This window comes from Mobula hypostoma, chromosome 3 (assembly GCF_963921235.1).
Source record: "Mobula hypostoma chromosome 3, sMobHyp1.1, whole genome shotgun sequence".
Classification (NCBI taxonomy): domain Eukaryota; kingdom Metazoa; phylum Chordata; class Chondrichthyes; order Myliobatiformes; family Myliobatidae; genus Mobula; species Mobula hypostoma.
Genome location: NC_086099.1, coordinates 7,615,938 through 7,639,611, shown reverse-complemented (window position 1 = coordinate 7,639,611; position 23,674 = coordinate 7,615,938). Strand labels below are relative to the sequence as shown.

Genomic DNA, 23,674 nt, shown 5'->3' with positions numbered 1-23,674 from the left:
GGAGAAATAATAATGGGGCCAAGGAGATGGCAGATTAACTAAATGAGTATTTTGCATCAGTCTTCACTGTGGAAGACTGATGTTGTGTGAAGGAAGGGAAGTGGGTGCAGTTACTATTACAAGGGAGAAGGTGCTCAAAAAACTTAAAGACCTAAAAGTATATGTCACCCAGACCAAATGAACTGCACCCTAAAGTTCTGAAAGAGATAGCAGTAGAGATTGTGGCAACATTAGAAATTATCTTTCAAAAATCAGTGGACGCTAGCATTGGTGCCAGAGGACTAGAAAATTGCAAATGTCACTCCACTCTTTAAGAAAGGAGGAAGGCAGCAGAAAGGAAATTATAGACCAGTTAGCCTGACCTCATTGGTTGGGAAGATGTTAGAGTCAATCGTTAAGTACGAGGTGATGAGTACTTGGTGACACTGGACAAGATAGGACAAAGTCAGCATGGTTTCCTTGAGGGAAAATCTTGCCTGACAGACCTGTTGGTTTTTTTGAGGAGATTACAAGTAGGATAGATAAAGGGGATGCAGTGGATGTTGTACATTTGGACTTTCAGAAGGCCTTTGACAAGGTGCCACACATTAGGCTGCTTACCAAATTAAGAGCCCATGATATTACAAGAAAGTTACTAACGTGGTTAGAGCATTGGCTGATTGATAGGAGGCAGCAAGTGGGAATAAAAGGATCCCTGTGTGGTTGGCTGCCAGTGACTAGTGGTGTTCCACAGGGGTCAGTGTTGGGACCACATCTTTTTATGCTATATATCAATGATTCAGATGATGAAATAGATGGCTTTGTTGCCAAGTTTACAGATGATATAAAGATTGGTGGAGGGGTAGGTAGTGTTAAGGAAACAGGTAGGGTGCAGGAGGACTTAAAGACAGATTTAAGAGAATGGGCAAGAAAGTGGCAAATGAAATACAACGTTGGAAAATGCATGGTCATGCACTTTAGTAGTAGAAATAAGTGTGCGTACTATTTTCTAAACGGGGAGAAAATCCAAAAATCTGAGATGCAAAGGGACTTGGGAGTCCTTGTGCAGACCACCCTCAAGGTGTTGCAGGTTTAGTTGGTGATGAGGAAGGCAAATACAATGTTAGCATTCATTTCAAGAGGTCTAGAATACAAGAGCAGGGATGTGATGCTGAGGCTTTATAAGGCACTGGTGAGGCCTCATCTTGAGTATTATGAACAGGTTTGGGCTCCTCATCTCAGAAGAAATATGCTGGCATTGAACAAGGTCCAGAGGTGGTTCACAAGGATGATTCCAGGAATGAAAAGTTTCATACAAGGAATGTTTGATGGCTCTGGTTCTGTACTCATTGAAATTCAAAAGGATGAGGGGGATCTCACTGAAAACTTTTGAATGTTGAAAGGCCTAGACAGAGTAGATGTGGAAAGGATGTTTGCTATGGTGGGAGAGTCTAGGACAAGAGTGCACAGCCTCAGGATAAAGGGGCATTTATTTAAAACAGATGAGGAGAAATTTCTTTAGCCAGTGGGCAGTGAATTTGTGGAATTTGTTGCCACGCACAGCTGTGGAGGTCAGGTCATTGGGTGTACTTAAGGCAAAAGTTGATAGGTTCTTGATTGGACATGGCATCAAGGTTATGGGAAGAAGGCTGGTGAATGGAGTTGAGGAGAAAGAAAAAAATGATCAGCCATGACTGAATGGGCCAAACACCCTCGTTCTGCTCCTGTTTCCTATGGTCTTGGGGTCAATCAACTAGGCAAATCACTCAAGACACACACCAAGCAACTAAACAACCAAACTAACCGACCAGCTCAGTCAATCACCAACCAACCTAGTCACCAAGCAACTAACTAGCAAACTAACCCACTCACCGGTAACCAACTTAACCAACCAACTTCACTCTTTCGCCCACCATCTCTGATGGCGGGAACAGGGCGTGACCTTGCCTGAGCCATCATGAATAGAGATAGACCAATCAGCGCCACCACCAGCATTGTTTTCGTTTAACTTTACGCCGTTCGACGGCCGGCTTGGAAGACACGGAGGAGAATGGGGAGCGGGCTCTCGCCCATTGCATTTGAAACGGCCGACACGAAGCCTCGGAACGGGTCAGCGTGACGCCATCCCGTCGCCTCGGCGAGGGCAGGGTGGCAGGGCGGGACATCCGTGCATGAGTGACAGCTCACCCATCCAATGCGCGCTGAGATCCGCGCGTCAGTCGCGAGTTTGACTGGAAATGGGCGGGACACCACTAGAACGGAGCCAATCAGAATGCACGCTTCCTTCGGTTGGGGGCGTGGCTATAGACCTTCCGACGATGGAGTGAAAGAACAAAAGAATTAATTCAGGGGCGCTGGCGCTTTTGTAGAGAAAAAATATTTTTTTAAAAAAAGAAGAGGTTTATTATTTAATGAGAAAAATATTTAATGATAATCTTGTGCTGTTAGTGTTGTACAATGCCGAGTAGTACAGTGTTTACAGAGGTGGAGCGGGACGACGGCGACTCCAGGCCGCTCCACATCGCCATGGAACAACTCTCCGTGTTCGGTCTCCCAGACTCGCCGCCTCCTTCCGCTCAGCACCGCCGGGGCCCGGACACCGACTCCCCGCCTTCGCCGCCCCCGCCGTCGTCGGCCGGGGCCGGCGGGGTTTCGGTGTCTGGGCCCGGGGTCGGGCCGCTCCTCCCGCCGCAAGGAGCGGCCCCTTGCCCCGGCGGCCTTCCCCTCGTTTCCTCCGTCCTGGCTCTATTCGACGCCGAGCAGGTCCAGCCGCCGCAACAGCAGCCGCCGCCCAGGAAGAAGAGCGTCAACATGACCGAGTGTGTGCCCGTGCCCAGCTCCGAGCACGTCGCCGAGATCGTGGGCAGGCAGGGTGAGTGACGGCAGGCGAGGAAAGGAAAGTGGGGCCCCGACACCACCCCCTTCTCTCCCCCCCCACACCGGTCTCTCCCCCCCACACCGGTCTCTCCCCCCCACACCGGTGTCCCCCCCTTCTCCCCCCTCCACACCGGTGTCCCCCCCCTTCTCCCCCCTCCACACCGGTGTCCTACCCCTTCTCCCCCCTCCACACCGGTGTCCCCCCCTTCTCCCCCCTCCACACCGGTGTCCCCCCCCTTCTCCCCCCTCCACACCGGTGTCCCCCCCCTTCTCCCCCCTCCACACCGGTGTCCCCCCCCTTCTCCCCCCTCCACACCGGTGTCCCCCCCCTTCTCCCCCCTTCTCCCCCCTCCACACCGGTGTCCCCCCCTTCTCCCCCCTCCACACCGGTGTCCCCCCCCTTCTCCCCCCTCCACACCGGTGTCCCCCCCTTCTCCCCCCTCCACACCGGTGTCCCCCCCCTTCTCCCCCCTCCACACCGGTGTCCCCCCCCTTCTCCCCCCTCCACACCGGTGTCCCCCCCCTTCTCCCCCCTCCACACCGGTGTCCCCCCTTCTCCCCCCTCCACACCGCTGTCCCCCCCTTCTCCCCCCCCACACCGGTCTCTCCCCCCCCACACCGGTGTCCCCCCCCCTTCTCCCCCCTCCACACCGGTGTCCCCCCCCTTCTCCCCCCTCCACACCGGTGTCCCCCCCCTTCTCCCCCCTCCACACCGGTGTCCCCCCCCCACACCGGTGTCCCCCACTTCCCGCCCCCCCACACCGGTGTCCCCCACTTCCCGCCCCCCCACACCGGTGTCCCCCTCTTCCCCCCCCCACACCAGTCCCCCCCTCCACACCGGTGCCCCCCACTTCCCGCCCCCCTCCACACCGGTCCCCCCCCTTCTCCCCTCCCACACCGGTGTCTCCCCCTTCTCCCCCCCACACCGGTGTCTCTCCCCCCCCTCTCTCCCCCCCTCTCTCCCCCCTCTCTCCCCCCTCTCTCCCCCCCCTCTCCCCCCCTCTCCCCCCCCCCTCTCCCCCCCTCTCTCCCCCCTCTCTCCCCCCCCTCCCCCCCCTCTCTCCCCCTCTCTCCCCCTCTCTCTCTCTCCCCCTCTCTCCCCCCTCTCCCCCCCTCTCTCCCCCTCTCCCCCCTCTCCCCCCCTCTCCCCCCCTCTCTCCCCCCTCTCTCCCCCCTCTCTCTCCCCCTCTCTCTCCCCCTCTCTCTCCCCCTCTCTCTCCCCCCTCTCTCCCCCCTCTCTCTCCCCCCTCTCTCTCCCCCTCTCTCTCCCCCTCTCTCTCCCCCCTCTCTCCCCCCTCTCCCCCCCTCTCTCCCCCCTCTCCCCCCACATCGGTGTCCACCCTCCACACTGGTGTCCCCCCACTTCCCGCTCCCCTCCACACCGGTGTCTCCCCCCTCCATACCGGTGCCCCCCCTTCTCCCCTCCCCACACCAGTGTCCCCCCACTTCCTGCACCCCCTCCACACCCGTGTCCCCCCCTTCCCGCCCCCCCATCCACACTGGTGTCCCCCCCTTCCCGTCCCCCCCATCCACACCAGTGTTCCCCCCCCTTCCTGTCCCCCCATCCAGACCTGTATTTCCCCCCCTTCCCACCCCCCCTCCACACTGGTGTCCCCCCCTTCCTGTCCCCCCCCTCCACACTGATGTTCCTGCCCCCCCTCCACACTGGTGTTCCCCCCTCCCACCCCCTCTCCACACCAGCGCCCCCCCTCCATAGTGACCTGCCCCCTCCCTCCACACCGGTGTCCTCCCCCTCCCCCCCACACCGGTGTGTCCCCCCTTAACCGCCTCCCCATACCGGTGTAACCCCCCTGCCCCTCCTCCACAGTGTCCCCTCCCCTCCTGCCCCCTCTACACCGGTGTCCCCCACCTCCCGACCCCCCCCACACTGGTGTCCCCCACCTCCCGCGTCTCCCCCCCCCACACACCAGTGTCCCCACCGGTCTCCCCCTCCCGCCCCCCCTCCAGTGTCCCACCTCCTCCCTGCACACTGGTGTCACCCCCCTGCCCCCTCCTGCACACTGGTGCCACCCCCCTCCCGCACACCGGTGCCACCCCCTCCCGCCCCCCCACACGTGTTCCCCCACTTCCCGCCCCCCCCACACCAGTGTTTCCCCCCTCCCCTTCTATACCAGTACACCCTTCCCGCCCTCCCCCTCTACACCGGACCCCCCCCTCCTGCCCTCCCCCTCCACACCAGTCCCCCCTTCCCACCCCCCCACACTCCAGTCCCCCCCATTCCCCCCTTCCTTCCCAACACCCCCCCATCCTTCCCTCCCAATATCAATTTCTCCTTCCAGTAATATTTTTTTCTTCAGAATCATGGTACTTATCCAGTGTACATTGAAGCATACAGTGAAGTGCATCGTTTGTGTTTTGCAGTGCCAACGTTACATGCCCACAATGTTCAGCAGAACAACGCAACAAAACCTTACAACAGATGCAAAACCAGCCCCTTTCCCACCCACTCATCCTCCCGTCACCTCATACAGACAGACCTCCAACGTCAGGACACACCATTATTAATGACAATGCTGTTATAAACCAGTTTATCAATAAACAGTTTAAAGTCTGAGCTTTAGAGATGCAGATTCTGAAGTCTCCAGAGGCGGTAGCACAAAGTAAGGGGAACAACTTTACAATGCAACACTGGGTGATTTCTACTGTACATGTGAGGCAGTGTTACCTTCTCCTGTATCCAAAAGACTCCATGGGAAAGAAAACAGATTGATCCAGTATCAGCTTAATTTGTCTTGTATTTATCCAACTGATGTTGCAGACTTTAACGTAGAACTGCAAACATTACGGCACCTTACATGCTTTTCAGCCTATGAAGAATTGATCTACTCCAAGATCAATTTAACCCTTTTCTCTTGCATAATCTTCCATTTTTCTTTCATCCATCTGCCTTTCTTAGATTCTCTTAAATGTCCATAATGTATCTGCCCTTACCACTGGACAGGGTGTTCCATGCATTCACCACTCTCAGTGTAAACAACTTGCCACCCTTTATACTTCCTCTAATCCCCATCTATTGGCCATTTCTGCCCTGGGAAACCGTCTCTGGCTGTTTACTTGATCTGGCATTTCTGTACATCTTCAAGTCACCTCATCTTCCTTCCCTCCAAAGAAAAAAGACCTAGTTCGATCAACCTAACCTTATAAAGCTTTACTCATTGATATTACTACTGTATATTTGATGATAATAACCCATCAAAAATACTTGATTAGTTGAGTTCTTTAGCACATTCTGCAGCTTTGAGAAGTCTTTGTATGTTGCAAGTCATTTCATGGTTAAGTGGTTCTGCTTATTATCCGAGGATGTTATACAGAATACAACTTGACATACTTGTCTTCAGGCATCCACAGAAAAAGACCCCAAAAGAATGAAAGAGATAAACATAGACATAAACATAAACAAAGCCCTCTCTCACCCCTCTGCCACATCTGTAGTCTTTTTTTTAAACACACCTGAGAATTGTTGTTATTTGTTAATCACAAGCTGTCAACTTTAAAATAATACAAAGTAGTTCTGCAAGACAATTTTCAGTTAAGAAACAGCATTTGAATTAGACAAACCAAATTGTTGAAAATTCATTCTCCAGCACCAGCATGCTGAATAAGCAGATTATAATATAATTCCTTGTAGATCTCATGTGATCTCCACTGTGCTTCAGGAAGAGAAAATTGAAATTTCTTACCAATGGTTAATATATGCATTTTGAAAATTGCGTCAGAGTCATTACTCCTTGGATTAAAGGTTCTTGGTCACTTATTTTACACAAAAGAACTAATGGAATTTACCAAAGTGAAGTTGCAGGATTTCTGAAATAAAATGGCACTTGTTTCCTTGAGCATTTGACATAAACTCAAAAGTTTGGTTGACTAGTTCTTGGTGTACAGGATTGTATGATCTGAAAATTCAACTGTTAGTAAGCCCTATCATATTTTAACTGAAATATTTGCATCATAAATCTTTTCAGCTTATTAGCTTTGGAATGTATTTTGTGTTTGGCAACAGCTCAATTTAATTTCTGAGATACTGCCAAATTAAAAGGAGAACATCTTGGAGCCTTGGTTTGAAATTTGTATTTAAATTGTACAGAAGTGAATAAATTAGTTTCTAACTTGGTTAGCAAGAGTCCTGTAAGAAAGTAATTCTGTCAGTTTAACCTTGCTAATTTCTGTCTGGGCGGGAAGGGAGAATTAACTGATGTAGTGCTGACGAGAGAGGAAATGGTCTGTGATATTTTCCTCCTTTTGCTGTAAAGCAGATTAAGTGAAACAACTTTAAACTTGCATAAACCCATTACCCCTACTGGGACATTGGCTGCTGAAAGTAGCTCGCCACAGTCCTCTGTCCTGAGCCCGTCTTTCTCCAGGTGTAGCCCTTCTTAGCCCTTCTCTCCCATGGATGAGGTCATTGGAGTTTCTGTAGCTCTACGGTTTTTTAATGAGATAGGTTTGATGGCCCCAGGCCAACTCTCTTTTCACAGCTGGGCTGGGGACCATTGATGGCAGTTAACCTTAAACTTTGCCTGAGCATAATTTAGTAAATCATGAGTTTATATTCAGTGTCTAAGAAATAAAAAAGAACATTGCTTGTTCAACAGAATTACTGATTTGTTACCTTAAATATTTTTGAGTCGCTGTTTGGGTCATTTAGGGTCATTCAGTTTAGGTTGGATTTTAATGGATGTAGAGATGCTTTTGTGGCTATACAGTTGAGGAATGAATGACACTTTCAGTTATATAATACATTTCAGAATCAAACATCCCTAAATAATTTAAAATCATAACAGTGATGTACAAAATGAGGGCCAGTTACATAGAAATAGCACTGCTTTTTGCTTTGTAATATTCTTTGGGGTATAACTGTACTGTACTATCCCATACCATTTTGCTAACTATTGAAGAGAACAAAAAAGTCATGGCTGGGGATGTTTTATGTTCCCCTGACAAGAGTAGAAGGTGCTTTTGAGTTTAAATGTGTTGGTGCTCATTCTCGCTGCACTGGATGTTTGACCGAAATTTGATCTGCCTTTCGATGCAGTACAATAATGCGTTAGTGTTAGAAATTTCCAGGATTGTTTGACTATGAAATAGAGTTTGCAGTATCACGTAGGAAGAGTTGTTGCTGTATTCTATCCTGCAAAAACTGCAACAAACTACAGGTAGTAGAAAACCCACTCAACCCCATACACCTGCCTTCTTGCTATATTCTTTGATGCCCTGACCGATCTGGAAACTATCAACTTCTGCCTTAAATATACCCACGAACTTGGCCTCCACCGTAGTGTGTGGCAGAGCATTCCACAGATTCACTACTCTGGCTGGAAAAAAAAAATTCCTCCTTACTTCTGTTCTAAAAGGTCACCCCTCAATGTTGAGGCTGTGCCCTGTGGTTCTGGATACCCCCGCCAACGGAAACATCCTCTCAACATCCACCTGCTCTAGTCCTATCAACATTCAGTTGGTTCAATGAATCAGAATTAGGTTTATTATCACTGGCATGTGTCATGAAATTTGTTAACTTAGCAGTTCAATGCAATACATAATGAAGAAGAAAAAATAATAAAAAACTCAATTACAGTATATGTATATTGAATAGATTAAAAATCATGCAAAAAACAGGAATAATATATATTTTAAAAAGTGGGTAGTGTTCACGGGTTCATTGTCCATTTAGGAATCAGATGGCAGAGGGGAAGAAGCTGTGCCTGAATCACTGAGTGTGTGCCTTCAGGCTTCTGTACCTCCTACCTGATGGTAACGGTGAGAAAAGGGTATGTCCTGGGTGCTAGAGGTCCTTAATAATGGACGCTGCCTTTCTGAGACACAGCTCCCTGAAGATGTCCTGGGTACTTTGTAGACCAGTATGCAAGATGGAGCCGACTAAATTTACAGCGCTCTGAATCTTCTTTTGGTCCTGTGCATTGTATTATCCAGGTGGTCTATGAGATTCTCCACCTGCCCCCCACCCCAGGCATTCTTCTAAGTTCCAGTGAGTACAGGCCCAAAGCTGCCCAACACTCTTCTCTGCAGCATAGATGTTTGAACCTTCTCCCAATTTAGATAATAGTCCACACTATCGTTCCTTTCATCAAAAGGTATTATTGTACATTTCCTAACACTGTGTTCCATCTGCCACTTTTTTTTTTGCCCATTCTTTCAATTTGTCTAAGTCCTGCTGCAACTGCTTTGCTTCCTCAGCACTATCTACCCCTCCACCTATCTTTGTATCATCTGCACACTTTGCCACAAAACCATCAATTCCATTATCCAAATCATCAGCAAACAATATGAAAGGTAGCGGAACCCAATACTGACCCCTGACGAACACCACTAGTCACAGGCAGCCAACCTTAACCACTCTCTGCCTCTGCCTGTCAGCCATTCCTCTGCCCGTGTCAGTATCTTTCCTGTAACACCGTACTATTTTGTCCAGCAGCCTCTTGTGAGACATCTTATTAAATGCATTCTGGAAATCGAAGTAAATGACATCCACTGCCTCTCCTTTGTCTACCCTCTAAGAACTCATAACAGATTTGTCAGGCAAGATTTCCCTTTACAGAAACTGTGCTGACATTGACTTATTTTATCATTTGTCTCCAAGTACCCCAAAACCTCATCCTTAATAATAGACGCCAACACTTTCCCAACCACTGAGGTTAGGCTAACTGACCTATAATTTCCTTTATCTTGCCTTCCTCCCTTAAGAGTGGAGTAACATTTGCAATCTTCCAGTCCTCCGGGACCATGCCAGAATCAAGTGATTCTTGAAAGATCATGACCAATGCATCTGTTATCTCTTCAGCAACCTCTGTCAGGACTCTGGGATGTAGTCCATCTGGCCCAGGTGACTTATCCACCTTAAGTCCTTTGAGTTTGCCTGGCATGTTTTCCTTTGTAATAACAATGGCATTTACTCCTGCTTCCTGACACTTATGGACCTCTGGCACACTGCTAGTGTCTTCCACAGTGAAGACCGATGCAAAGTACTTATTAACTTCATCTGCCATTTCTTTGTCGCCCATTACTACCTCACCAGCATCATTTTCCAATGGTCCAATGTCAGTTCTCATCTCCCTTTTACTCTTTATATCACTGAAAAAACATTTAGTATCCTGCTTTATATTTGAGATAAGAATGAAGCAACTCAGCCATAATTGGTGCTTGAAATTCTTTTTAGAAGGTGATGCTTTGTGTTTTAAGGCTTGATTAAACCCACTTAAAGCATTAGTTTAAAGTGGAGAGCACATAATTGTCAACAATTGCATAGCTATAACTTTTCCTTGAGGTGCTTGTAAACTGTTTTACACTGCTGTGGTCCTGAGTTATAGGGAAAGTTTGAATAGGTTTGAAATTTAGTCCCTAGAGCGTAGGAGGATGAAGTAAACAAAACTGAAGGGTCTAAGTAGGTTAAATGCCACTAAGGTTGGGGGAGACAAAAACTAGAGGTTAAGGGTGATAGGTTTAAGGAGAACATGGGGGGGGGGGTCTCCTTCACTCAGAAGGAGGTGAGAGTGTGGAACGAACTGCCAGTAGAAGTAGATTCAAGTTCGATTACAGCATGTTAGAGAAGTTTGAATAGGTACATGGATGGGAGGAGTATGGAGAGCTATGGTCCGGGTTTAATTAGTTTGGCACGGACTAGTTGTGCTGAAGAGCCTGTTTGTGTGCTGTAGTGCTTGATGACTGTGGTCCCTGGATGAGTGTCTTCTAAATTTGAGTCTTGGTGGGGAGTACCAGTAATTGGACAAGATAATAATGTAGAAATAGCAGTTGTTCCAAATTAGCATTGTGGTTCCTTTGGAGAATTTTGCAGTGCTGTATGTTTGTTACTGTTGTGGTTTTAGAAAGCGCTGTCAGAGAACTTCAGGAGCTGCAATGCATTTATAAATGATTCATAATAGATTTCTGGTATCTTCTGCTTTTAATATTTCTTGTATCTGCAGGTTTTTTGATTTGTGTTAGTTCAGTTGTTTTCTTGAAGGTTTTTACCACTACTCTCCTGGAAAGAAACTTGTCTTAATAAAGTTGGTCTCAAAGAACATGCCAATGACAGACACATCCGTGCTTTTTGATTCTTTTTGCCATGGCATGTTTGCAGGGATTAGTAATTTTCCTCTGGAGACCCATGAGCTCAATTGAGATCAAGATTAGGCCACCAAGCCCCCAGACCAGTCAAAGCATGGCTGATCAAATTGCAACTTAACTCTTTAGTCCATTTGCTCACAGTAACCTTTCATCCCTTTATCTATATTATTTCTCAAAAATACAGTACCTATAAAAAGTATTCGCCCCCTTGGAAGTTTTTGTGTTTTATTGTTTTACAACATTGAATCACAGTGGATTTAATTTGGCTTTTTTTGACACTGACAGAAAAAAGACTCTTGTTTCAAAGTGAAAACAGATCTCTACAAAGTTATCTAAATTAATTACAAATATAAAACACAAAATTATTGCATTCACCCCCTACAAGTCAGTATTTAGATGCACCTTTGGCAGCAATTACAGTCTTGAGTCTGTGTGGATAGGTCTATAACAGCTTTGCACATCTGGATACTGCAATATTTCCCCATTCTTCTTTGCAAAGCTGCTCAAGCTCTGTTAGATTGCATGTGGATCGTAAGTGAACAGTCCTTTTCAAGTCCAGCCACAAATTCTCAATTGGGTTGAGGTCTGCACTCTGACTGGGCTACCCTAGGACATCAACTTGTTTTTAAGTCATTCCTGTGTAGCTTTGGCTTTATGCTTGGGGTCATTGTCTTGCTGGAAAACAGATCTTTCTAAGTTGTAGTTCTCTTGAAGACTGCATCAGGCTTTCCACTAGAATTTCCCTGTATTTTGCTGCATTCGTTTTACCCTCTACCTTCACAAGCTTTCCAGAGTCTGCTTCAGTGAAGTATCCCCACAGCATGATGCAGCCACCACCATGCCTCACGGTAGGGATGGTGTGTTTTTGATTATCTGCGGTGTTTGACTTGTGCCAAATATAGCGTTTAGTTTGATGGCCAAAAAACTCAATTTTGGTTTCATCAAACCATAGAACCTTCCTGCTGACTTCAGAGCACCCCACATGCCTTCTGGCAAACTCTAGCTGAGACTTCATGTGAGTAACACACATAAAAATTGCTGGTGAATATAGCAGGCCAGGCAGCATCTATAGGAAGAGGTACAGTCAACGTTTCGGGTGGAGACCCTTCGGCATGTGAGTGTTTTTTTTTCCCAACATTGGCTTTCTCTTTGCCACTCTCCCATAAAGCTGCAACTGGTGAAGCACCTGGGCAACAGTTGTATGCACAGTCTCTCCCATCTCAGCCACTGAAGCTTGTGACCACTCCAGAACTGTCATTGGTCTCTTGGTGGCCTCCGTTACTAGTCCCCTTCTTGTATAGTCACTCAGTTTTTGAGGATGACCTGCTCTGGGCAGATATACAATAGTGCCATATTCTTTCTATTTCTTGATAATTGACTTAACTGTTTCTCCAAGGGATATTCAATGACTTGGAGATTTCTTGTATCCATCTTTTCATAACTTTTTTTGTGGAGTTGCTTGGGATGTTCTTTTGTCTTCATGGTATAGTTTTTGCCAGGATATTGACTTGCCAGCAGATGGACCTTCCAGGAGTACTACTACTACTTCTTTTTTGTTTTATGGCGGTTGGCAACCAGTTTTCAGTGCATTACTGCCACCTGCTAGACTTCTTGTGTTCCAACCAAATACGTCCTGGAGTTCTCTACTTTAGACAATCTAGTTCAGCCTGCAGTTCTCTATTAGCATCACTCTGTAGTTGCAATTCCTCGTGAATGCTTAATACTCTCATTAGATAATGCTGCAAACTGCTATTCTTCCCTAATTTTGTCACGTTTTCGTGTAGTTGCATTACCTCACTTACATTGATTTCATCTACATCACTTGTAAGACTAAAATTGTCTTGTTAAAGAATAGTAATTATCGCATGTTATACTTCTAAAATCGCTGTTTTTCCAAGTCTATCTGCTTTTTCAGGTTTTCCTTTTCTTGGATCATAGCCTGCAGTTGTTTACTGAGACCTCAGAGTTCTTCTTCATTTGCTTCCATGTTTTCATTTTATAATCTGAATGTAGATAATTCACTTGCAACAAATTCCTTTTCCTTTTGTATCCTTATAATAATTTCCTCCATCTTCCAATCTCTTTCCAACTCACTGTTCTTGTCCGGTACTTCTATTTGTTGTTGGAGTTCTGCACATTTACCCTGGGCTTCAACCATAAAATCTGAGGATTTTCCTTAAGTTCTGAAACATTTCTTATATTCTTGACCATTTGCAAGAAATATACTGCCATTAAGATTCCATCTCCCCTGCCTGTGAACTGTTGGATCCTCCATTCAGTGTTTCTTTGACTTCTTCCCACCTAATCCCTTTAATACCAAGATACTTTTCTGCAGACTTGACGATAATTTTAATTTTCTCAGTTCTTTTGCTTGTTTGTGCTGAACAATTAATTGCATCCACCATAAAAAGCATGAAATCCTTTCTACTCATTAATAGTGTATCCTTATTTTTCACGTTACAGCTCTCACAGTTCACCAGTTTATTATTCCCTGTATTTGTTTGCTTGACAGCCTTTTTTCATCAAATTTTTTCACTGCCTCTGCATAACTGATTCCTTGAGTTACTTTTACATATCGTATCTCAGCTGCCTTCTTGCTATAAATGCACCCTCGATAAGCTGCGCTGTGTTCCTCGCCACAATTGCAGCATTTCAGCCTAGCTCCCGCTTCACATTTCCCATATTCATGTTCTCCAGCACATCTCCCACATCTGTTTTCCTCTGCAGACCGCCGCAATGTGCCTGAATTTCTGATATTTGTAGCATCTTAAAGGCGGTGGTATATATATTCTAACCGCATAACACATATACCCTAAGTAAACGTTAGTCGGCAATCTCTCTTCATCAAAATTAATCATTACCAATAAACTATCACACTTTTTCCCAGTTCTTGTAACTTTCAAATGTTTGGCCTCAGTAATTTTTGCTCCTTTTATGTTCTGTTTAATCTCATCCATAGTAACTTTTGTTGGTATCCCTGAAATAACTCCTCTGGTCCACTTTCTATTGTTGGGTATTGAGCATTGTACTTCTTTGCCGTCTATTTTACATAATCTTATCATTTTGCCTTGCTGAGCAGTATCCCGACAAATCACTAATAGCGATCCATTTCGTAAAATCTTTGCTCCTTTAATCTCGCCTATTATTTTGGTGAGCATCTTCATCAAATGAATCAGGTTCCAATCACCAAAAGACACCCCGTCTTCACTTAGTTTTAAAATTGCTTTAATCTCATCATCTTTCCATTGCTTTGCTGTCCTGTTTTGATCATCCGCTGACTCCTCAGAGTTTGATATCCCATACCTCTGTTTTCTTTTCTTCCTCTTTCCATTCTGTTCCTCTTTCCCGCCGACCTCCATCTGTAGTTCACTTCCACTCTCGCCAAAAACTTCCTTCAACAGCTTGGCTCTTTCCTTGATGTTCATTCTCTCTCTCGCTCTCTCTCTCTCTCTCTCTCTCTCTCTCGCTCTCTCGCTCTCTCTCTCTCTCTCTTCCCTCTCCCCTCTCTCTCTCCTCTCCCCCCCCCTATTTTCCAGTCACAACTCCACCACGTCCCACCACACACCTTCCAGGAGTATTTTTACAACAGTTGATTTATAACACCTTGACTGCGCACAGGTGATCTCTATTTAACTAATTATGTGACTTCAGAAACTAATTGGCTGCACTAGTGATGATTTGGTGTGTCATTAAAGAGGGTGAATACTTACACAATCAGTAATTTTGTGTTTTATATTTGTAGTTAATTTAGATAACTGTAGAGATCTGTTTTCACTTTGCCACAAGTGTCATTGTGTTGATCAGTGTCAAAAGCCAAATAAAATCCACTGTGATTCAAGGTTGTAAATCAATAAAACATGAAAACTTCCGGGAGGGGGGCAATATTTTTTATAGGCACGGTATTCAAAAACCTTGGCTTCTCGTGCCCTTTAGGGAAAAGTTCGAGACTTGTGACTTCTTGCAGGGGTTTGAGGAAAATATTCCTTGTCTGTTTTAAATAGATTATACCACATTTTTTTTAAAAGAGTAGTTGTAGATTCTGAAGATCAACACTCAACAATTTAGGAACAGCTTTTTCCCCCTTGCCATAAGATTTCTGAGCAGTTCGTGAACCGCACTATTCCTTTGCAGTGTGCTGCTGAAAAACAACAGATTTTATAACATATGTCAGTGATAATAAACCTAATTCTGTATGTCCTACCTTTATTAATCATCCCAAAATGTATTACCTCCCCAGCAGGATTAATTACCATCTGCTATTATTTCACCCGTTTTACCAATTCATCCGTGTCCTTAGACCACCACCTTGCTACCAGCAACATCAATTTTCATGTCTGCGGAGTTACTATTTCAACCCAGGTTCATAACCAAACTATTATTATATATATCAAACAGTAAAAGTCATAGCATCAAGACATTTGGTGTGTCTCCAAAGACAATGTACCATGCAGAGCATTCTAACCGGCTGCATCACAGTCTGGTATGGAGGGGGCTACTGCACAGGATCGAAGTATGCTGCAGAGAGATGTGAACCTAGTTCCATTGTGGGCACTAGCCTCAAAGAGGTGGTGTCCGTTATTAAGGACCCTGTACCACCCAGGTCATTCCTTGTTCTCATTGTTACCATGAAGGAGGAGGTACAGAAACCTGAAGACACATACTCAACGATTCAGGAACAGTTTCTTCCCCTCTGCCATCCGATTTTTGAATGGACATTGAACCCATGAACTCTATTTCACTATTTTTTAATTTCTATTTTTGCACTATATTTACTTAACTGTTTAATATATAATTTACTGTAATTCAGTTTTTCTATATTTATCATGTATGGTATGTACTGCTGCCACAAAGTCAACAAATTTCAGACATATGCCAGTGATATTAGACCTGATTCTGATTCTAACACAGAGCAACAAATACCAAATATCTCCCGTCTCCAAATAGGTTTTGGATCCAGTTTGTCTCAGATCCTCTGGGTTTATGTAGGACCTTGTCAAAGGTCTTATTGAAGTTTGTGTAGACTGAATCAATGCATGTTATTCTTTTGATTAATTTCTGCCTTTCTAATTGTCAGATTAATTTTGTCTTCAAACACCCTATTACTGATGTTAGATTCATAGCTCTGTAATGAGGTGGTTTATCGATGCTGCCTTTGAATAACATTACCACATTTGCTACCTTCAGTATTCTGGTGCCTCGTCTATGGCCAGGAAAGATTTAAACAGCTCAGGGCGCCTGCAGTCTTGCCTCCCACAGTGGCTTTGGATACATTTCATCAGGACCTCGAGATTTTTTTCATTTTTGAGTCAACTGAGCCAACTAATACAGATGCCTTTTTAATGTTGGCCGTTCCCCTCCCTGAATTCTCCAGCTGCAATTTAGACTGCTCTAAATAGAGAACAATTCTGTACACAGTACTCTGGATGAACTTACATCCGCATCCTACATCACTGATGCATAATTTCCCTGCTTTTGTTAACTTCCCTAATTGCCGGCATACCAGGTTTGTAGATGATGTGCTGGGACAATCGGATCCTTTTGTATATTTGATATGTGCAACCTTGTTTAGAAGTATGCTTTTTACTTTTTTTTGCCAGTTTTACACGTTCCTCATTTTATTTGCACATTTACTTGTCCACGTTCCTTTATAGTTTCTCTATAACCATCGTCTCAATGTGCTTTCCTACCTACCTTTTGAGTTATCTGCAAATGTACCAGCTATATCTTTAGAGACTTTATTGGGTGATAAGAGCATGGAAAAGGCCCTTCTGACCCAACAAGTTGTGAAGCCCAGGAATCCACCTATTTAACCCTAGCCTATTCATAGCAATTTACAAAGAGCAATTAACCTACCAACTGGGATGTCTTTGAACTGTGGGAGGAAACCAGAGCATCTGGTGGAAACCCACGTGTTCATGGGAGGATGTACAAACTCATTGCAGATGCACTGGAATTGAACTCTGAACACCAGCGGCCTGAGCTGGAATAGCACTGCGCTCATTCAAGTCATTCACTTAGATCTCCTTGGACTATCTCTAATGCAAAGTTAACTGTTTAAACTTCAATGCTCTAAATGTTATGTAACCAGAGCACAGATTAATATGTTGTTACTGTTTTGAGAGTAGTGTGATTACTTTGGCATTTTGAGGTTTTGTTAATGTGGCTGAAGTGGGTCATTGTTTAATTCACCTAACCTGCTTGGGCTGTATTGCATCTCCTTTTAAATAACAGGTTAATTTGGTCAAATTAAATAGCATGTGACCATTTGATTTGAAAGTGCGATTTTTGTTGTCTGCACGATTCTTTCTCTTCCCCCACCCCACCCCACCCCCCAAAAGTTCTCTCCAGGAAATGCTGATGTATGGAATCTTTGATGTAATTGCTTTATTCGGTTCACATTTTGACAGTTGTCTCAAGTTTCTGATTCTAAGGGATCCAAATGACTCTTGTTTGAAGCACACAAAATGTTCCCTTGCTTTCCAGTCTTCAAATAATTATTGGACATAGTTAATAAATTATCCTGCATTATCGTGATTATCATTGACATTATCCTTTCAGCAGGAATTTTATTGGCAACTTTCTGTTGGATCTGTAGATAAAGTTTAAAACAATCTGTTTGAAATGCTTTGCAGCTGAGCACACATTGTGTGAGAGGAAAATCTTGCCATTCTTAACCAGGTGGTAGCTTTGCTATGAACAAAGAGATTCTGCGGATGCTGGAAAGCCAGAGTCTCTCAGAAAATGCTGGAGGAACTCAGTAGGTCAGGCTGCATCTATGGAAATGAATAAACAATTGACGTTTCAGGCAGAGACCCTTCATCAAGACTGGACGGCTTTGCAATATTGAAAATGGGGTCAGCATTGTTCTGTTTCTTGTGTTAAGACTATGTTGAGCTCCTTATGGCCTCTCTTTTATTCTTGCCTGTTGGGTTCTTAGTCTGGACTTTAAACTAGATTTGAGCCTATTTAAGAGCAGTCTATTTTGTTTTGAAGTACTTTATTCTGTTGCCACTTTGACAGTGTGCTTAACTTTCCTACTGAATATTCGATGAAATTACTTCTTCGAATATTTTACTTATACAGTCTTTTTCCTGTCAAACTTTTGAAAAGTTGCATTTGCAGAAACTTTATTTCTGATTGTCCTTTTAATTTGTATTCCAGTGAAAGCCCTTTCCTTTGTTTTTGGGGTTACATAGTTGTATGATATATTAAATAATTTGACACCACTTATTCAACATATCAGTAGGTTGAAGAGATTCAGCTTTGTCTTCAGGTGGTTTACAAGGCCATCAAGGGAGCTAGCATGTGGTCATGCTGTATGAATGAAGTAATTTTGTGTTTATGCTGTAAATTAATGGGCATTCTCAAACTAGTCTGTGAGTTATTATTTAACATTGTTAACTGTTTTCTCTTCCCACGTGCTTTCTGACGGGTTCCAGTGTGTTTGATAAAGATTTCCTAAATTCTTCCATTTTTATTTTAATTTATTATTGAACTCTCAATGTTATTAATGATAACTGCTATCTTTATTAGAGTGCTTAATGTCTAAGCAGATGTTTCTAAATGTATAACTGTCAGAATTGGTCCTTGTCTCTCATTTTGACTTGAATACATAGGCATTTTTCATTTTGTCGATCTTCCATTGTTGCTATATCTTTTGGGTAAGGGAACCAGAATTGTCTGGTATTCCAGGTGAGATGTCATGAACCTCCTGGATGTTTGCAACAGAACCTCATTATTTAAAATCCAACATTCTTGCAATACTCTCTGGTGGCCCTGCCTACTAATGTTATAATTCATAGAAACATAGAAAATAGGTGCAGGAGTAGGCCATTCGGCCCTTCGAGCCTGCACCGCCATTTATTATGATCATGGCTGATCATCCAACTCAGATCCCCGCCCCAGCCTTCCCTCCGTACTCCCTGACCCCTGTAGCCACAAGGGCCATATCTAACTCCCTCTTAAACATAGCCAATGAACTGGCCTCAACAGTTTCCTGTGGCAGAGAATTCCACAGATTCACCACTCTCTGTGTGAAGAAGTTTTTCCTAATCTCGGTCCTAAAAGGCTTCCCCTCTATCCTCAAACTGTGACCCCTCGTTCTGGACTTCCCCAACATCGGGAACAATCTTCCTGCATCTAGCCTGTCCAATCCCTTTAGGATCTTATACGTTTCAATCAGATCCCCCCTCAATCTTCTAAATTCCAACGAGTACAAGCCCAGTTCATCCAGTCTTTCTTCATATGAAAGTCCTGCCATCCCAGGAATCAATCTGGTGAACCTTCTTTGTACTCCCTCTATGGCAAAGATGTCTTTCCTCAGATTAGGGGACCAAAACTGCACACAATACTCCAGGTGTGGTCTCACCAAGGCCTTGTACAACTGCAGTAGTACCTCCCTGCTCCTGTACTCGAATCGTCTCGCTATAAATGCCAGCATACCATTCGCCTTTTTCACCGCCTGCTGTACCTGCATGCCCACTTTCAATGACTGGTGTATAATGACACCCAGGTCTCGTTGCACCTCCCCTTTTCCTAATCGGCCACCATTCAGATAATAATCTGTTTTCCTATTTTTGCCACCAAAGTGGATAACTTCACATTTATCCACATTAAATTGCATCTGCCATGAGTTTGCCCACTCACCCAACCTATCCAAGTCACCCTGCATCCTCTTAGCATCCTCCTCACTGCTAACACTGCCGCCCAGCTTCGTGTCATCCGCAAACTTGGAGATGCTGCATTTAATTCCCTCATCCAAGTCATTAATATATATTGTAAACAACTGGGGTCCCAGCACTGAGCCTTGCGGTACCCCACTAGTCACCGCCTGCCATTCTGAAAAGGTCCCGTTTATTCCCACTCTTTGCTTCCTGTCTGCTAGCCAATTCTCCACCCACACCAATACCTTAACCCCAATACCGTGTGCTTTAAGTTTGCACACTAATCTCCTGTGTGGGTCCTTGTCAAAAGCCTTTTGAAAATCCAAATATACCACATCCACTGGTTCTCCCCTATCCACTCTACGAGTTACATCCTCAAAAAATTCTATGAGATTCGTCAGACATGATTTTCCTTTCACAAATCCATGCTGACTTTGTCCGATCATTCCACCGCTTTCCAAATGTGCTGTTATCACATCCTTGATAACTGACTCCAGCAGTTTCCCCACCACCGACATTAGGCTAACCGGTCTATAATTCTCCGGTTTCTCTCTCCCTCCTTTTTTAAAAAGTGGGGTTACATTAGCCACCCTCCAATCCTCAGGAACTAGTCCAGAATCTAACGAGTTTTGAAAAATTATCACTAATGCATCCACTATTTCTTGGGCTACTTCCTTAAGCACTCTAGGATGCAGACCATCTGGCCCTGGGGATTTATCTGCTTTCAATCCCTTCAATTTACTTAACACCACTTCCCTACTAACATGTATTTCACTCAGTTCCTCCATCTCACTGGACCCTCTGTCCCTTACTATTTCTGGAAGATTATTTATGTCCTCCTTAGTGAAGACAGAACCAAAGTAATTATTCAATTGGTCTGCCATGTCCTTGCTCCCCATAATCAATTCACCTGTTTCTGTCTGCAGGGGACCTACATTTGTCTTTACCAGTCTTTTCCTTTTTACATATCTATAAAAGCTTTTACAGTCCGTTTTTATGTTCCCCGCCAGTTTTCTCTCATAATCTTTTTTCCCCTTCCTAATTAAGCCCTTTGTCCTCCTCTGCTGAACTCTGAATTTCTCCCAGTCCTCAGGTGAGCCACTGTTCATGCGCTAGAACATCTAGGTTTCCCTGTACTTTCTCACCGGTATTCTTTCGCTGCTGTCCCCTCTGGTTTCTGTTTTCAAATGGCCTGGCCCACATTCCCCCACATTAAATTCCATTTCCTATTGGTTTCTAATCGGTAATGATCCCTCGGATGGTGATGTCGAGGGCTTTGTTAACAGTGATGTCTTTGAATAATAGGTGGATTGACTCCTTTTACTATTGTGTGCAGTTTATGTTCACCTACCAACAGGAAAGATGACAAGAAGATTGAAAGAGTATAAATGAAGTTTACAAGGATGTTGCTGGAACTTGAGGACCTAAGTTAAAGGGAAAGGTTGAATAGGTTAGGACTTTATTTCCTAGAGCAGAGAAAAATGAGGGGAGGTTTGATAGGGGTATACAAAATTAAGGGTATTGATTAAGTAAATGCAAGCAGGCTTTTTCTACTAGGTCAGAAGAGACAAGAACAGGATTTACCCAAGCAATAAAGCCAATCAACAAAGCCAATCAACGCCCACTCACCCGCTAACCCACCCCTTCACACTCCACTCCCCGCCCCCGATCACTACTTTTATCATTTCCTGTCAGTCACCTTCTGTACAGATTCTCCTGTGCCTATCTTGTGTGTCTGTATTTTGTTTCTTAGTTATTGTGTTCTTTATCATTGTGTTTTTGTGCTGCATCGGATCTGGAATAGCAATTATTTTGTTCTGCTTTACACTTTTGTACTGGAAGTGTATCCAAATAGCCTCTGGCAACCAAGTCCAGCTCCTGGCCTTCATGTGTGGCTTAGCAAGCCAGGCAGAACAGTTTCTGCTGAAAGGAGAAAGGGCATAGGTGGGTTATTGGTGCCTTAAAGCCAGTCACTTCCGGCAGATGGGGCTCATCAGCCATAGTTGGCAGCTCATTTAGGAGAAGGAAGATTCTGGTCTCCGCTGCCATGCAGCTATACCTGCTCATGGGGAAGGCTTCAGGTGTAAACCCCTAGGGGGAAAAAGCCAGAGCTGGAGTCCCTAGGGCAGTCCTGCCTTGAGTTCCACGCTGACCGGCAACTCCTGCAATGCAGCTGGTGCCAAACTGTATCGGTCTTTGCCATTCCTTTGGGTTCATCAGATGGATAGGAGGTCATGGGTTAAAGGTGAAATGTTTCAGAGGAACTCCGTCACTCCAGAGGGTGGCGAGTGTGGAACAAGCTGCTAGTGGACGTGGTGGATGCAAGTTTTGATTAAATATTTAAGAAGTTTTGATAGGTATGTGGATGGAAGGGGTGTGGATGGCTATGGTCTGGATGCAGGTTAATGAGACTAGGTAGATTAATAGTTCTGCATGGACTTGATGGGCTGAGTGGTCTATTTCTGTGCTGTGGTGTTCTATGGCTCTATAAAGGGTTATTATTGTGAAGTGTGCATTGTGACTCAGCTTGTCACCCACCCAAGGCCTATATATTGTGTGTGTCTCTAGATGTAGATGCAAACTGCTTGAATATCTGAGCAGTTTCCATTTGATCGTGAAGAGAACAAATTTTGACTAACCAAAAGAAGATAGTGAGGTGTCACGTTGAGTGCTCTGCTATATTTAATGATTAAACTTAATCTGTTCACACAATTTTCCATGGGCTTGTTCACTGGATCAGTGAATTGGTATGGTGAAACACGAATCAGAATAGAGTTAATTGGATCGTCTGTTGCTCCAACAGTTAATCAGGGCAGCCACTTGTTTGGGACAATTCTTAAAGAACAAAAACTAATTGAGAAAATAGACGGGATTCCCTTTGCTCATTTGGGACACACTGCTGCTTAATTGGGAAAGAGGCTGTTGCTGAACAATTTCTAACTAGTGTCAGTCACATTGTGTGGCCATTAGAAACTAAACTGTGTTTGGAGCAGTTTAGAAATAGTGTCACTTGCATGTGTATCTGTTCAAAAGGCAGTGATTTTTGTCACTGGTGAGATGATTCAGAACTGTTTTGCTCATTGAGGTTTCAAGCATTCAGGTTTGGAGATGACAGAAACGGCTGGGAGTGAAAATAGAAAAATTTCACTACGTTAAATTGAGAGAAAACTGGCAGAGAACATAAAAACGGACTGTAAAAGCTTTTATAGATATGTAAAAAGGAAAAGACTGGTAAAGACAAATGTAGGTCCCCTGCAGACAGAAACAGGTGAATTGATTATGGGGAGCAAGGACATGGCAGACCAATTGAATAATTACTTTGGTTCTGTCTTCACTAAGGAGGACATAAATAATCTTCCAGAAATAGTAAGGGACAGAGGGTCCAGTGAGATGGAGGAACTGAGTGAAATACATGTTAGTAGGGAAGTGGTGTTAGGTAAATTGAAGGGATTTAAGGCAGATAAATCCCCAGGGCCAGATGGTCTGCATCCTAGAGTGCTTAAGGAAGTAGCCCAAGAAATAGTGGATGCATTAGTGATAATTTTTCAAAACTCATTAGATCCTGAGGATTGGAGGGTGGCTAATGTAACCCCACTTTTTAAAAAAGGAGGGAGAGAGAAACCGGGGAATTATAGGCCAGTTAGCCTAACATCGGTGGTGGGGAAACTGCTGGAGTCAGTTATCAAGGATGTGATAACAGTACATTTGGAAAGCGGTGAAATGATCGGACAAAGTCAGCATGGATTTGTGAAAGGAAAATCATGTCTGACGAATCTCATAGAATTTTTTGAGGATGTAACTAGTAGAGTGGATAGGGGAGAACCAGTGGATGTGGTATATTTGGATTTTCAAAAGGCTTTTGACAAGGTCCCACACAGGAGATTAGTGTGCAAACTTAAAGCACACGGTATTGGGGGTAAGGTATTGGTATGGGTGGAGAATTGGTTAGCAGACAGGAAGCAAAGAGTGGGAATAAACGGGACCTTTTCAGAATGGCAGGCGGTAACTAGATGAACTAGACTAGACTGGATGAACTGGGCTTGTACTCGTTGGAA

General features: G+C 44.5%; 1 protein-coding gene across 1 annotated transcript in view; it reads left to right on the top strand.

Moving 5' to 3' along the window:
- Positions 1-2,282: 2,282 nt before the first annotated feature.
- Positions 2,283-23,674, top strand: part of LOC134343846 (RNA-binding E3 ubiquitin-protein ligase MEX3C) — a 46,682-nt gene continuing 25,290 nt past the window's right edge. Inside the window, exon 1 of the mRNA XM_063042620.1 lies at positions 2,283-2,851. Within this exon, the coding sequence (XP_062898690.1) occupies positions 2,437-2,851 (415 nt within the window). The 5' untranslated portion in view covers positions 2,283-2,436. The remainder of the gene's footprint in view (positions 2,852-23,674) is intronic.